We start from the raw sequence: 17,114 nt of genomic DNA on the forward strand, positions 1-17,114 counted from the left end.
GACAGAAGAAACCCGAGCTCTCAGATAACTCGTGGTTGTTTATTAGCTTTTTATATATATATATATATATATATATATATAAACAGGGCAGCTTTTTCACTGTCGTTATTAGGATGGCGCACAGGAGTACGAATTGAGCACACCTCTAACCATCTGCTTTGAACTGAAAATCAGTTACAGATCCTGTAAAACATATGCTTATGAGAAATACTAAATCTTTTTCTGGGAAGTGTTTTTCAGTTTTTAGTGTTAGGCATGAATGGAGGTAAAATACATGTATGGAAAACTCATAAAAGTCCCTGATAAAAGTTTTAGGATTACTGGAAACCCTATTTAAGCCCATCTCTCTTTGTCCGATTCACCACAGAATGCAGTTTATGGTCCAAGTATTGCCGTTTGAACTCACGTCAGGGCGCCCAAGATTACGCAAAAGATAGGATACAGTGAAGCAGGAAATACAGACACAAAGTATTGAGAGGCCAGCAGAAGATCCAGATCAAGAAATTTATTCTGTTTAAGTACCCATCTGCATCTGCTAAAAGTCCCATCCACAATGCTTTTTTTTAACTCATTCTCCTAAATGTCAGCTGGTTTTAGAGCTTTAAATGTCTAAACCAGCTTTTTCTTTCTTAAGTGTATGACTAACCAGGTCTGATGAGGTGAGAAAACAATGCAAGTTTCCAAGAGGGATCGTTTTTTCATCTGCTAAAATCTTCCTTCAGCCATTTGTCAATCACAGCTTCCTGTCTGTGGAGAGACTTTACAGCCTGGACAGATCTCTCAGTCTGAGGTCGCAGCTTCCAATAAAGAGCGCTCGTCCTCAGCGGGGACATTTAACCGCTCCCTGAAGGCTCTGGACGGACGCCATGATGGACCTGGAAATCTTCGTGGGGGGACGGTGGAGATGGGGGTTTAGGGGTTGTTGAAGAAGCAATCCATCCACAGGTGAGCGAGGTCGTGGAGCCGTCTGCTGGTTCCATCTGAAAAGCTCTGTTTTAAGTGCTTTGGTCATTACTGCTGTTATGGGAAGAGGTGAAGGGGATAACATGTGTTGCACATTTTAAAAATGATCCTGCTGACAAAGGAAAACACTAATGAAGACCATTTCTTAAAGGGGAGTGTGGATTTTCTTGCACAGGTATTCTGTGTACTTTTACTTCATATTAAGATAAATAACAAAATGGTTAGTAGACCGTCATTAATTGCAGAGGCGTTAAGTGAACACTTTTCCTCAATTGGTAATTCATTACCCAGTCATTCATACTCTGAGTGGAACCAGATTCAGAACAGATGTGGCTGTTCGTTTGCCTTCAGAGATTCACATGAGCTACTGCTGACGATCACCTCAGAAATGTGCTGGTTCAAGACGTAAGAGGTGGTTTGGTAGAAGCAGATTATTATCAAATTTAAGCCGAACCGAAGTCCTGGTGGTGGGTACAAGATGGATATTCAAAGTGTGGAAATGAAAAGAGTTTGCGGAAACTGGTTTCTTTCAGTAAACCCCAGTTAAAACCAATAAACTATCAAGGAGCATCTCAGTTGTCAGTAAGGTGAGAAACATCCTGGAGCACAAATCACTCCACGTCCTCTGCTGTTCACTGGTTTTACTGGTATTTCATTTGCTGTGGAGAGGTTTTTGCGGCGATACTTTTGCAACTCGATCACTGGATCAATATTACACAAAAAAAAAGGAGACATACCAGATAATAACACCAGCTACAAAGAACATATAAAGTCAACTTTTTTTCAAAAATCAAAAACATTAAATTTTCCTGTCCTGGTTCATTCTCAAACAGCACAATTTATGTACCAAGTCATAAGAAAGCTCCTTCCTGGAAATATCCAGAAATTATTTTTGGAAGTGGTTGGCTGTAGATCTCAAGCAGAGTTCATTGTAGTTGAAGAGACAGTAGTTTTCACAGAGTACAGGAATGAGGGGCTTTGTCCATCACCAGGTGTTTTCACAGATCATTTGTTCCCTCATTTGCGATACGTATAAGAAAATATGCAAATACTATATATAAAACATTCTGAGGGGGATTTGATTGTTTATTTAAGGGCAATGAGTAGGAAAAATGACAAGTATATTCTTCTTCCTAGTCCCTTTCGAACATGTTATTCTGTTTTTGTTGTTGCTGGACTATTTTGAGTGTTGCCTTGCTTTACTTTTGTTTGTTTAGTTGTATATTTATGTCTGTTTCTGTCGTTTTCTCATGTCCGAAATAAATCACACCAGCTGAGGTTCAGCAGGTGGCTGCAGTGTGGTGAAATCATTTCCATTGTCTGATTTGTTTAATTTATCTTTAGAAACCCCATCAGTATGGAAATATGCTGGAGTAATCATCATTTATAAAGGGCGGACCATAACAGACGCACCTCAGTTATTAATAACTTAACTGTGTCAAAGGTTTTTATTGCCCAATAGTTCAATCTACCATGGGACATGTCTCCAGAAATGAAGGCCTTAGTCACTGAATCCATTTGCAAATGGTATTTTTCATGAGTAATGGCTTCTTTCTGTCTGAGTGGCCTTTCACTGTGAACAATAACACTCTTCTTCATGAGGGTTTACTAATTTTTTAAAGTCGTATTAAGCTCGGTGTTCATGAACTTCTGACTTTGAGGAAAGTAATAAAAATATTAAAGAATCTCTCTATTTTTTTTTTTTTTTTGGTATTTCGCAACCACAAGCTACTTTGGTAAATCCCAACGGAACAGTCAGAAAAATGGCTGTGTCTTTTTTTGGGGTGTCTGTGAACATCTGGTTTCAGCTGTTATTCTTATTGAGGAGTTTGCTGAACATTTGTATCCAACACCCTTTAAACTGATAACCAGCACAGCCGATTGCATTTCTAAGTAATCTGAGTAGGAAAAATCCTGCGGACGTTAACCTCTATCTATATTCTGTGAAGATATCAGCGATTGCTCACTGGACTGGATAGGATGAGTTTACCACTAATGTGAGACGGATGAGATTAATGTAAATACATTTCTTCTGGATTATTCTTTATCTTCAGCAAAGGGGAAAAAAAGGGATAGTTCTTCTTGTTGCTCCAGTTTTTTTTTTGTTTTTTTTTGTTGTGAATAATGCGATTAAAGCAACATTCTTAAGAATTCAATTCTTTTTTTATTTTCATTTGAGGAGTTCAGCACATTATGACGTTTGTTCAATGAAAAACAGGTGCATCTGGACCTTTATCAAAATAATGTTTTTAGCAGCACAAAGAGAATAGTGTTCAAAAACAATGTTACCTGTCAGGATACTGGATGTCTTGTGTTTTTTAATCCCCTTTCTTAACATCAGCACTCAGTCAAATTAGACGGGACGCCCTGCACTTTACGTTAAGCCGAAATAAGATAGGACTCTTTCAAAGTACTGCGCTACAATAAGCAAATGAATAATGTTATAAAATAATTGTCACATTAAGGTCTTTTTTTAGTCATCTTCTAGTGTATTTACCATGGAAAAGAAACCACAGTATAGCTGCCTTTTGGTATGAAATGCAGAGAAAATACTATATATCTGGCAATGTCAGGGATGCACTTTGAAATAATACAACCTGTTTGCAAGTGTCAAGACATAAAACAAAAAAAAAAAATCCAAACACACTATAAGCGTATTCATCTTTTGGAAATGCAAAATGACACAGAAGTATTGAAACCTTCTCACAGAGAAGACATTAGCATACATTTTCATACTTTAAATAATTTAACACGCTGTTCACATTTTTAACATTGATGCTATACAGTCATTGCCTGTCATTCATGATGGCTGAGCAGTGGTTCGAAAGTCTTCAAAGTGCAACAGAAGAGCTCCTCGGTGACGTCCGTGGATTTGTACGTTACAACTGCGGTGATTTGAATAAATTGCGGCGGAGGAGTCAATACTGAGGAGTAATACGTTGATAATACACCGAGGTCATGACGAAGGTTATATGCATTTTTCCTGCGTGTTTGCAGTATTGTCTGCGAGGGTCACGTGCAGAGCCGTGTCCTTGGGACAGATTGGAAGGTCACTAGGCGCAGTACATGCCTCGTCGTCCTCTAGCCCCGTCTGAGGCTGCGGCTCCTCCTGCGTACGCTGCAACGTCTGTGCAGCCGCCGGACAGGAGCCGTCCTCGGACCCGGGCTTAAACGAGGCCAGCCCCAGCGCATTCCCGTCACTCGGGTACAGGACGGTCCGTAGGGTGCTGACTCTTTCTCCCGGCTCACGGGATATCAGTGAAGGGGAGTCCCGCGAGATGATGGAGGAGGAGAGGGCGCCATCCGCACAACGAAAGCGTCCTCCTCCCCGCCGTCCCCGTCCGCCCATTTTGCAGAACAGGCACTTGATCTTCTCCAGGACTTTGAGAACCACCGTCTTTTTCAGGAGAATGTAGAACCAAGGGTCCAGGATGGGGTTCACGGAGGCCATGCGGATGGCTATGAGGTCCTTGTTCAGCCCAGAGGTCTGCGACGTTTGGTTTGAGAACAGCTGGTTTTCGAAGATCCTCAGCTGATGATAGAAGACAGAAATAAATTAGTTTTAAAAGGCAGCATTCCAAACTACAGAGGTGCATCTCACTCCCCAAACCCGGCTCACATCTTTGAACTTTTTAGATTAGATTTTGCATGATGGAAAGTGTGGAATTAAAAGCAAAGGGCATGTTTTTTTTCTGTGTGTGTGCGTTTATTTGTTTTGGTTTTTGAAAACTAAATCTGAAAAGTGTACTCGGGATTTGCTTACGATAGCACTGACTCAATGCACTGTGCAGAGGAGGTCTCAAACTGCAGACCTCTAGGGCCGGTGACCTTTAACCTTTAGATGTCTCTCCGATTCAGCACACCTGGCTCCAATACTAGCTCATTAGCAGAGCTCTATAGAGCTTGACTGCATGCCAGTGAGCCAGTTTTACCATTTAATTCAAGCTTTCATATGTGTCGGGCACATATGAAAGGTGACTTCAGCTTGAGACCACTGCTATACCTTTCCCTTCCAGCTGCGAGTCCTTCGGGGTAAGATGAGCTTTACAGATGTAGAGACAAATTCATGCTCATTCAGTTCAAATTCAGTTAATCTGATGGAGAGCATCTGCAGACATCAACGTTTAAGTATCGCCTTTGCACCTCAACTGAATCTGGCCTGGACTTTGACTTAAATGGATCTGGTTGTATTCAAAATGCCTTGACTGATTTCCACAAAGCAGCACCGTTCTCGGGGGGCTCCCCGGTCAGGTGACAAGTCCTGTTAGGGCGGAGATCCTAGTCCATTGATTTGGGGGCACGAAAACGTGACTGCTTGTGACAAAAGGACGTGTCGCACTAGTGTGACGTAAAGTTAGGCTTTTTGGTAAACACACCAAACTGCACCAACCCGTGCCACACCGCTCACTGGAAATGAGTCACTACTGTCCCACCTCACATAAATTCCCATTAAAAGACTGAAAAGATTGTTGACACAACGTGAGAAGTTCTCAGGACTGTAAATCCTGTTATTGTAAAGCATTGCACATTAATGCCATGGAATGAGCAAATTCTTAATGACTCCTTACTGATGGCAAATTCAGTGAGATCACAGTGGGGTCTAAATGGAAATGGGCCAACAAGAGCAGTTCTCACTGTCATCAAAAACAAGCCTTTGGCTGTTGCTTCCCATGAGTCTAACCAACACTCATTCATTAAAGCCAGAGGCACAAATGTCTCAGTTCTTAACATGACAGTCTTCTTTCTTTGCAACATATAGGAAATTTCACCTCAGATTTTACATGTTTAACTCGTTTGAGACTCCCTTGGCTCATTTCTGTCCTTCTAGCCACTTTTTAATTTTTAATAGTATTTTTAGCCTGTGTTAATGCTAATCAGATAGAGATTTTAAAACTTTCTTTTAAACCCAAATCACAATCAAACAATATAATTTAGATATAATTTAATTTAGCCATCACATTGTTGGACACTTATTTACTCTTTAAGTTACACATTTAATCATGCAGTTGAATCAGAGCTAATGCAGGAGGCCTAAAAAAAGCCCCTTAGTTTTCTATTATTGGAAACAATAGCTCTAAATAAACAATCCACACAAATAACTCATTCTGCCCTTCATCATTTTTAGTTTGTTTCTTTAAAAAAAAATACAGGATGCTGTAATTACAAAAAAGTATATATTTTTTAAGTAAGTAATGCAAAATGCATGACAAATTTAAAGTTCTGATTAGGACTGATGAGGTCAAAATGCTTAAAAATGAAGGCAGAAATAAATAGGCAAATAAATAAATACATGCTGAAAATATTTTATTTTTTTTAGATAACTTTTTCTGCAGATATTTTTTTTTGTGTGCGTGTGTTTTCAGCTTCTTTAGGTACAGGGTTTATGCAGCAATATATTTGCACAATACTATTTTCTGACACTGTGTGAAGATGCAAAGAGGCAATGATAATGACAAGTACCTTTTTTATATATATAAGTATCCTATTCCTTCTGCCCCCTCTGCAGTGCAGCCCTGGGCGTTTGGTCATATTCTCACATCAATAGCCGCCACACGTTGCAGCTTTAGAGGGGGGTCCTGTGCTTCAGAAAGCTGCCAACTCGTAAGACTTACGCCCCCATTTTAATAGATATGCGGCCAGAAAACCAACAGAAGGTTTACCAACTGAAAGGAAAGAGCGCGTGCGTAACCACACGTGCTTCAGAGACATGCCTCATCTGCCCACAAAGATCTCAAATAAGAACACAAAGTTCTGAGAGTCCGCGGTTGTCACATACATTTCAGTTTCTGTTTACTTTTAATGCCAATAAAACCGTATTTTGTTTAATTCCGATGCTTTCTTACATTGTAGAACCTGTGACAGCTCTGGCGCGCGCGCTCATACCCAAAAGCAGCAAAGTTTATGCTATGATCTCACCCCCATACTTACAACTAAAGGTATCGAGCAGATGAGGACCACGGCGGAGGTTCCGATGAGCACAACCACCATCTGAATCTCCACTCCGGCTAAGCGCCTGAAGTTCCGCCGGCGTCGCAGCTCCGCGATGCGCCGCGGGTCCGTGCCCAGCGAGGTGCGGCGGATGAAGCGCCTGTGCATCAGGATCAGCGCCCCGCACACCATCACGTTGCAGAAGACCGTGGCCAGCACAATCACCGAGTTCACTCCCGCGTAGATCAGGTTGAAAGTTCTCACCGTGGTCTTGTTGCTCTGCCAGTCGATGAAGCACCACGACTTCGGCTCCTGGACCTTCACCTCCCCGATCCCGGCGACGGGGAGCGCGCAGAACACGAGGCACGACACGTACACGGCGAAGAGCGTCAGCGCGGCCAGTCTCTGGTTGACGAACTCGTTGTAAAAGTAGGCATGATTTATTGCCAGGAACCTTTCCACGGACATGGTGAACACGATGCTGAGTTGCACCAAGAAGAAGTAGAGCAGGATGAAGCCCGAGTACTGGCACAGCTTTCCCTCCAGCGAGTTGTTGTTCACGTAGATGAAGAGGGTGACGGGGCTGGCCAGCAGGGTGCCCAGGAGGTCTGTCACCGCCAGCCCGCACACCAGAGTATAGAAGGTCGTTTCCTTCTGCTCCTTCCGCGACAGGCGCAGGACTACGATGGCGATGACATTCCCGATCACCCCGATTACAAACATGATCGCCGGGATGGTGAGCGACCGAGAAGGCGTCTCTTCCGCCGTGGCGTTCATTCCTGCGAGCGACTCGTTCACAGCAGACATTCTCCTCTCGGTTCCGAAGGACAGACACTTTCCATCAACGCGTCTTCTTCATTGCTGAACAACGAATCCATTGTGTCCACCGTCCGTTCACTTTTACGCACGGCATCATACCTCCATTTTTTTTAAAACCAGGGAAAAACAAGAACTCATAAGCGAGAGAGAGAGAGAGAGTTTGGTCTAATGTCTGGAGGCTTGCACCTTCACGTCCTCATCACACCCACAAACTTGACAGGGAAGTCTGAGTTTGAACGGCAGCTCCTCCTATACAGGTCTGGGTTGTTGTCAGTGTGGGCGTCCAGGGCGCACAGCCGAGGAGGCGCAGTCTGACTCGCAGCTCCCAGTTTCATATCCTCTTTTTTGCTGCATTTACGACCATAATCACTTTTCAGTTGACACACACCAAGCGGTCGGGACAGTAGTGGCTTAAAGCAGAACAGCTTGCTTTTTTTTTAATTAAACAAATAAAATCAGAGGTGGGAAGGAGCTATAAAGCCTTTTCCCTTTCCTGAATAGTTTTCGAGGTTGAAACATTACAATAAGACCGCGCTTTGTTGGAAATAACAGGCAATTTATCTTACGGTTGACCTGTATTTCACCGTCGACATAAACTGTTAGAACTAAAAATAGCATCTGATCATCCATTTAATAGTGTACATTAAATCTTATTTCCTTGTCGAAATTATGTCAGTGTAATGGGTATGGAAAAATTAATTGAGAAAATTACAAATAATTGTGAAATTGTACATACTCAAAAAAAAAAGAAAAAAAAAACTAGCTACAATTTGATAGATTTTTAAAAAAAAAATAACTGATCTAAATTAAACAGCCGTTTAAACCATTCTATTTTATTTTGACTTAAACTTTAGACACAAATGGTAAAACTTTCCAAATTAAATTTAATTGAAAGTGCAAAATATCTGAAAATTTCTTAATACAGAATTATCTTAGTATAGCACTCACTGGTCACTTTATTAGGTACACCTGTTCAGTCGTTTTGCACAGAAAGAGCATAAGGCAGTGGCTGTGGGTCAATGTGTTATATNGTGTGTATGTGTGTGTGTGTTAAAGAGCAGGATTGTGATTAATTAAAATCATTTAAATTGAAATGAAATTTAAAAAAAAACTATTCCACTAAGACAACAGGACAACCAGAGCTAAAATATGCCACTCACTGGCAACAACAGCATTAGTGTTGGATACAAGGTTGAATTCTTCCTCAAACGCAAAATAGGTCATAACTACAAGCCTCACAACAGTTACTGATCTTTGCTATGTTGTTGCTTTATACTGTGACCCATATAAACAAGTGAGGCACATCATTGTCACTTAAATTGTAACCAAAAATGCTAGGGAGGAAATGTTACCAAAATAAAATATTTAACTCTGTTGCAATTTGACAATTATTGAAAATTAGGTTTAAAAACTAACGTGCTTGATTAAAAGATAAATCATTTTAATTGCATATAAATAACATCCTACAAAACTCCTTTTTCCAGTGCATGTCCCAGTGAATCGTGGAAGATGGCAGCACGGCCTTTTTGCCTTCCCACACAGTTCTGCTCGATTCTCACCTCTCTTCAGTGCTTTGTCTAGATTTTCCCCCATTGAGCTTGATTTCTCAGGGAAACTTTCGTTCGTGCCAGTCAGCAAGCAGAAGGAGTTATTAGCAATGTTGTTGATTTTCTACATTGTTTCTTAATTTCAGTCTGTCTATGGTTGTAGTTTGGCAATGGCTGCGGAGGAAGTGAATGAAGCTGTCCAGTCCGTGTTGATCACGCTTCTAAATATTGACCAATTAAAGTCGGAACAAGTGGAATGTTTAAGACAATTTACTGCTGGCAAAGATGTTGTGACCGGTCTCATTAGCAGCCATCTCATTTGGTCATCCAGCTCCTTTTGGGAGAGTGAAAAGTGACTTTCCTGGCTGAGGAGATGGCAACAGTGTGAACAAAGGAAAGCGTAGAATAATGGGGATGTCTTTTTTTTTTATGAGGCCAGCTGAACAGGGTTCTATTAACAACTGGATGTTCGCTTCCACTGTCGTCACATACTTGTCTAGGATGAAGGACTGATGGAAAGTAAATCTCTCATTGCACCAGAAATTGGATTTCCAATTTTTTATTATTATAAACTAAATTTCACGAGATTGTATTATATGGGGATGCACTGAAATGTATTATCTTGATTGTAAATGAGTCCGTAAGACTGGATTGGATTGACTCAATTAAACATTTCTGCAAACAAATTAGTAGTGTTTGTTTTGTCCCTGCAGGCCGGGCAGAGTCTGTGTTTCAATCTTCCCCAGCATCTTCTGGTCATCTCCTACAATGCCTTTATTCTGTGCACGTCCATCACTGTGTGGTTTCATCCACAAAACAGGACAGGTTTTGTCTGCAACGAGCAATGAGGCCTCCAAAGAGCATCGTCGGGGCTGACCTTCCCTCCACCCAGGATCTGCACATGTCTGAGGCCAGGTAAACAGCGGCTGACATCTCTGTAGACCTCCCACTTCCTTCAGATTGGTGCTGCTTCAGGCTTCCTAAAGTAAATTGTTTTGTTTCTAATTATATATCCCATTGCAACAACAAGCCTAATCTTCTTGTCTAGATGTACCACAAATTTGCTTTTCTGAAGTAGCTTCTTCTGAGTCAGCTGACGTTTGTTGCACAGGTCGTTTTGGCACTCGGTGTTAGTTACAAGGAATAGATCATAAAATAAATGACGGGTTCCTATTTCGTCAGTGGAGCTGCTATTCTTGCGTCACACAACCTACTTGCATTGGAGAGATTTCCTAAGCATGAAGCTTGAGTATTTGTAACATCTTTCTAAGTAAACACACCCCCTCTCTCCTCCGAAATGCATCAAATCAGCAAAAAAAAGACAACTGATAAGATTCAGTATCACTCAGTGATTGGAGAAGTGTGTGCTGTCAGGTTCCCAGGAGAACAAGCTTAATTTTACATAATCACAGTTGGTGTCTGTACCAATTTATTTATTTTTACTCTCAAGTAAATAATCCAAGAGCAACTTAATAATAATAAATGTTTTGGTTAAAAAGTTTCTTTTGTTAAAAGTGGATTGCTACTTTTAATGGTGATGACTGAAAGTCTTCATTGTAGACAAAAACACACTTTTTATACTAGACGCAAAATGCTATGTGTGGAGAAAAAAAATAAAAGTACTGACACAGTATATTCCCCCACCGGTTGGACAGTAACCCTAAACGTACAGCCAAAATGGCAATAGAATGGTGCAGATTAAAACTTATCCTTGTGGCCTAGTCAAAGTCCAGACCTAAATCTAATGGAGAGACACAAGTCACTGAATGCAGCTACGCAAAACTGTTGATGCAAATCACAAATGCTGTTCTATAAGACACATTTATGTGCTGCAAAAGTATTTGTGCCTTGTAACAAAATACAAAACACAAAATGTATCTGTCAAAGACAAATGTAAAACAAACGTTTTACTTTGTGGTAGTCTACTATGAAGGTATTCTTGCCTTGTAAATTGTGAAGTTGAAGTCAGAGGAAATCAATCCGATAGGAGTTTTGAAATGTTTTCAGTCTTTCAAAAATCCAGTTTTGCCCCTGTGTTACAAGGCACAAGTATCTGCGTCTTGTCACAAGGCACAAATAGTTGTGCACCAAAAATACCTTTGTAGTTTGTCACGTGATACTCTACAGTACATGCCCTTAGGGAGAACAATTGTAAACGCACAGACACACACGCACACCTCAACGTCAAATGATCTAACATGCGTGTTTCTGAGGAAGTTGGAGTACCTAGAGAGAAGCCACTCATGCGTGTAACATTCATATGTTGCATAGAAAAACAAAAACTGCACCACCATGCATGTTCAGAAGTCCACTATTTCATTGCAACAGCTCCTCCTCTACACATGAATTGGTGCTTTATTGTTCATTAAGAGTTTTGTCATAACTCTAACAAAAAAACAAAACTAGTCCCTGGTGTAACCGTTTACAGGAAATAATTCCCCCCCGGCTAATGATACATCGAAGGAGTCTGTTGCTACATATTTGTGCTTGCCAAAAGAATGCGGCATTTGCTCTTAGGCTCTGGACCGACTGCATAGAAAACTGCAATGTGTTTTCTTTCTCCGATCAGATTATCCACTATGAATGAGTTTAAGCTCATAGGAGCAGAGCAGCATAAGATCGCAGCATTTAGGATGCTAAATGCTGATGGGTTGATGATTTTTTAAAATTAAAATAGAAATATAATTAGAATATAAACTGATCAGGACACAACAAACCAGTCAGAACCATGATGCCACCACCAAACATACTTTCTTTCCAACTAAAAAATGTATTGAAGCATCAGTCATACTTATTTAAAAACACTTCTGTGTGTCACTGCAACCTTTTTTTTTTTCTTTTTTAGCAATTTGGTCATAGATGATTAATTTTTGGAGAGCAGCAGCTGCTACATATTGAACTCCCACTTGCAGGAAAACGGGCAGTGTAATTTATTTTATTTTATTTTATTTTATTCATTTCTACACAACCCCCTCTTTATTGTTAAATCTTTAGTTGTGTCGACACTTTTCACCATGATCAGGCTTTAGTTTGAGTGGAACAGCAACAAAGAGGATTCCTGAAGAACTCAGAGTAGATTCATCTGGTGTGTCTTTGTGTTTGGTTGCTGAAGAAGTTTCACCTCTCGTGCGTCAGGCTTCCTCAGTTTGAAAGTCATAAGGTCACATATGTGTCATAGACCTGATGATCTGAGAATGACCCCAGTTTGATCTAGAACTATCCACCCATCACATCAACGTTTGACAGTTTTGTCAGCACTTCTAATCAAGGTGATCTTGATATATTACGGTTTCCGTGGATGCCGATAAAAATGTCCTGTTGGATTCTAATAGATTTCTGTTCTTCCAATGAGACACGCTGCTGCCCTCTGGCCGACAGCAGGCTAAAATGAGCCACCAATCAAAAGGGGAAGATCTTCAGATCTTCATTTTCCATCAGTGGAATACAACCAGCCGACCAAAACTGAACTCTACACTGCATTTCGATATTGCGTGATCATACGGCGATGGAAATTGGTAGCATGGCCGTTAAAGACGCAAACCTCGTTAAAGAAAATGTTAAAAATAATCTAGAATTTCTGGGGTTTTTTTTAGTTTTTTTTTTAAGCATTGTAATCAATAACAAGTGGGCTTAAAATGCGTCACAAGAACCTTTATTCTCCTGGTAAGAACTCATCTCACCCGCTGCTTGCATCCTGTGCAGAAACCAGTTGAGTCACCTCAAGACCACAAAGCTGCTGAAAAACATTTTGACGATAGTTATCACAAACAGCTTTGTGAGAGTTTATCACAAGCAGCGATGTTTAAATACTTATTTTATTTGACGGAGCACACATGCATATCTTGCAAAAACACGAGATGGCATTAATGAACGTCTCATGACGCGCTCGGTTCTGTTTTCCTCAGAAACAGCAGCTGACACCTATGCACTCGTCTGAGAAGTTGACAGGAAGTCAGGATGATAACAGCTGAATCGAGCCGCATTGAAAGACCCAGAATGATTCTGCTGCACAGACGTACTGTAAATGTGACGTTCTGGCATAGGATGTTATTGTTTGTACACAACATCAAAGCTGGGGTTTTGATCTGTGATGTGCCCAGGAAACGTATCTCGTATTATGCAGAAGCTACGCAGAGGTGCCACTTCCTCTGACCTCTCTGAGGTTTTGTGGCACACGAGGAAGGAGTGGGAGCCGTCCCATTTATAAAACCGAAGATGGCTTGGATTTCTCAACAGTGTATCTTCTGTTATCAGAATTAAAAAAAATAAAAAAACATGTTGACCATAATATTAAATATATCAGTGCAGTTTATATTGCTGCTGCCTTGCAGCAAACAGGTCCTACGTTCAAATCTATGGCGTCTGTCTGGGTACTCCAGCTTCCTCCAACAGTCCAAAACACGATTGCTTGATTTTTCATGTCGTATGATCCTACCGTCAGGGTTAAATCAAAACTCACTGGGACACTTTTTCCTCTTTATTGTCCGGTTTTACTGAGCTAGCTTTAATTGTCGCCTCAGTTTTCTGCTTCTCGTCGTCAGCAGTGGCCCATGGTGTGGACTTCTGCTGCTGCAGCCCATCTCTGCATTCAGAGATGGTATTCTGAAACGTGGTTATTTGAGGTACGTACGCCTCTCTGTCACCGCACAATCCGCCCTAACCTCTGAAATCAATAAGACTCACTGAAGCCAGAGTGATCTCTGTGCATGGAGGGCTGTTGATCAGCAGTTTCTGAAATTCGCAGAGCAGCAAGTCTGGCAAAAATAACCATGGCTATCGTATTAGGCTGAGGTGTCTAACGTCACACATATCCTGTTTCAACCACATTCTGATGCTTTGTTTTTTCATCAAGACGTCTTTAACACCATTAGAAGTGTATGTGCTTTGAGTTGTTGACGTGTGATCGACCGATGTGCTTTTAGTTTTAACGGCTGTGCTAAATGAAGTGGCTTCTGAGACTTGATGTTGATGTTAATGCAGCTTCTTTTCAATTTTTTATTATTTTTTTTTGAATACAAGTGCTGCCAGCTTTACACATCCCTAAGCCATCGCTCATAAAAACATAACCAAGTTAGATATTTACACTGGCAGGGGAAGTTAGGAATATCGTAAGCAAATGAAATCCTTCCACCCAAAGGCTTCCCTGTATTACTGATGAGCGTTTTTGTCCTGTACCTCTCTCTCTCTCTCTCTCTCTCTCTCTCTCTCGTTTGTTTGTACTGGCATAGTATAAAGCAGAAGTGCAGAAGTGATGCTGAACAGTGCTGTTACAGAACAGCTTTACTCAACATGTTGTTTCCTCCAGGATAGATGGGACATTTCAAACAGAATCTAATTGTGCCTCTGTGGCACAACCATGTCCCCTCATTTGGCCTTTTTTAAAGGGGTAATTCAGCCTGATCAGGTTAGAGGCTGTTCGCTGGGTAAAGTGTGGAAATGCAGCAGCCGGAACCAGACAACATCGAACGTCGCATGTTAGCCAAATATACAAGGGAAAATAGTAGGGACTTTTAGAAATATTCATTCCCCTTTGACTTGTTCACTTTTTTTTGTAACTATTACAACCATAAAGTTTAAGGTACCATGGATTCTGAAGTGGAAGGAAAGTAATAAATGGAGGATCTACAGACACCTTTTTGCCACATTTACAGCTACAAGTCTTCAGCCAGATTTAAGAATAAAGTTTTTATCGTCCTTTTAATTGCAAAATGGCGTAAGTTCAGTGAACATCTATTTTAAATTCATGGAAAAAAAAAAAAAAGTAAAATCCAGCCCAACCATGTGGGTGTATATCTAAGGTCGCTGTGCTTCTAGACGGTGAATCTCTCCGCCTCTCTCAAATCTTTTGCAGTAAAACGTCTACCAGGTTTTATTTCTTTATTGCCCTGTTTACAGCTCCATCCATATTCCCATCAAGTCTGACCAACTTCCCATTCAATGCTGATTAAAAACGTACCCACACGATCATGCTTTTACAACCATTTATCACCTGCTGGGTATTTTTCTTTTCTTTTGCCACACATTTAGCTTTTTGCACGGAGGCCAAAAAGTTGCATTTCTCTCATCAGCAGAAGACTCTCTTTTACACACTGGCTCGTCCTGCGTGCATGGGTTGTGGCAATATGTAAATTCTTATGGTTTTCTTTGTGTAGCTCTTCCATAAAGAATATGTTTGTGAATTACTTTTCCTGTCACAAAGTTCACCTACCGGAGTAGTTCATTTCTGCAGTTCCTGTAGAAAGTCAATTAATACGACAAAGTCAGGGTTATTTCGTCTTTATTCTCATAATACCATGACTTTGTTCTCGTAATTTTCTTTTTTTCTTTTATTAGTATGACCCTAATAACTCTGTCGTGACGTATAAAGCCATTTGATTCTGCTGGATTTTATCAGGAGTATTTAGACATGCAAAGACACGTCACGCTTGATTGCTTTTGGCGTGTATCAAATTTGTTCTCCCTTACTCGGGCTGTGTGAAAGAAGAGAACTGAAACTTTAAAACTCAGCAGCTAACAATCACTACACACAGAGCGAGGTGGCGCATTTGTGCAGCGCGAAAACCAGCAAACGTGCCGCATCCTTCATCACTGCGACCAAAGTTTCAAGCGTGTTCTGTACAGCCACCCAGCCACTCTGCCAGTCGGGTCTGGTATCTGGGTCAGCCAGCGCAGCAGCTGTTACTGGAACAACCGGGGAACCTGCTCCTCAGGTTCTTTCTGCGCATGGGCCAGAGGCGAGCAGTCAGATTCTTGAGAATCACAACTAGTAGTAGACTACTGTCTACAGGTACACGGTGTTCTTTACGCATCAACAGAAAAGGAGATGGGGTTTAAATAAACATGTTCGAGCTTTGTGGTTACTTGTACTTGTTTTCAATGCATTTGTTAAAAAAAAAAGCAATGCCATATGCAGAAAGAGTCTGTAAGCAGGTAGTCGAAATGTAACCTAGGCGGCTGGTGTCATTTCCTGTTTCCGACCACCGAAACATTTTGTGGCGCATGCTTTGCTAGTCTCGCCCTGCTTCTTCAAGAACCCCATTCTCATTGTTGTTGTCATTGACATGAGACACGTCCAGCTCAGTATGTGCCAAATATCACAGTTTCCCACCACACAAAAGGATAGCCTGACGTACAAACTTACCACATGCTGCAGCGTTAAAAGCTAACACCCAACATCACATAGACACGGCGCACGTAACATGACGGTAAACAGAGTGAACTCCATGCAAATATTGAAAGATTGAAAGCGGCTAGGAGAGGAATGGCGACCTTAAACACAAAGTCACAGCTGCTGCTGTTGGTTGGTTTAGATCAAAGCACAGCCATGTGTTAGAACGGCCCAGTCAAAGTAGAGGACAAAATGAAGTTGGAGACCTGAAATTTTCCTATTCACAGTTTGTTTTTTTCACCTCCGAGTGTGGCTGTTTTAGAGCTAAAGAACATTCAGTTCAAAACTGATATAAAAAAAAGATACGTTTCACCGACTTCCTGTTGTATACTTGCTTGTGTTGATCGATCACATGCAGGTTTGGGGTTATAAATCTTTTGCTACGTGGCGTGGATATTGGATTATGCTAATAACGTCTTAAAAGCTGGACATTTGGGAAAAATCAATAACAGGATGGTATCAAATTATTTTCTCTTATGTATTTTCCCGTAAAGACTTTTTTTTTTTTTTTTTTTTTTGCCCTAATATCAAAACTGTTAATAGTTTTAGGAATACCAGTCTTGGTAGTAATGTCCAAAAATAAAAGAACACACGGAGGGAACATCTTCATCCTCCCTGGAGGCAGGAAGGAGGAGGAGGTTGTGTGTTCTGACTCTTGAAGCAGGTTGATGCAACACAAAATTTCAATG

The 17,114-nt window shown here is 41.0% G+C and overlaps 1 protein-coding gene across 1 annotated transcript; it reads right to left on the minus strand.

Moving 5' to 3' along the window:
• Positions 1 to 1,594: 1,594 nt before the first annotated feature.
• LOC103135916 (prostaglandin E2 receptor EP4 subtype) lies at positions 1,595 to 8,412 on the minus strand. The gene is made up of 2 exons (XM_007548929.2): positions 6,892 to 8,412; positions 1,595 to 4,495 (listed from the first exon to the last, which is right to left on the minus strand). The coding sequence occupies exons 1-2, from the start codon at positions 7,696 to 7,698 to the stop codon at positions 3,932 to 3,934; spliced, it is 1,371 nt and encodes a 456-aa protein (XP_007548991.1). The 5' UTR covers positions 7,699 to 8,412; the 3' UTR covers positions 1,595 to 3,931.
• Positions 8,413 to 17,114: the final 8,702 nt, after the last annotated feature.

The sequence above is a fragment of the Poecilia formosa genome, unplaced genomic scaffold (assembly GCF_000485575.1).
Source record: "Poecilia formosa unplaced genomic scaffold, Poecilia_formosa-5.1.2 Scaffold28, whole genome shotgun sequence".
NCBI classification, from domain to species: domain Eukaryota; kingdom Metazoa; phylum Chordata; class Actinopteri; order Cyprinodontiformes; family Poeciliidae; genus Poecilia; species Poecilia formosa.

Coding starts and splice junctions, on each gene's coding strand:
- LOC103135916 (XM_007548929.2), bottom strand. CDS start 7,698: ATGTCTGCTGTGAACGAGTCGCTCGCAGGAATGAACGCCACGGCGGAA. Junction 4,496..6,891: donor TCTGCTCGATACCTTTAGTT/GTAAGTATGGGG, acceptor TTCTATCATCAG/CTGAGGATCTTCGAAAACCA.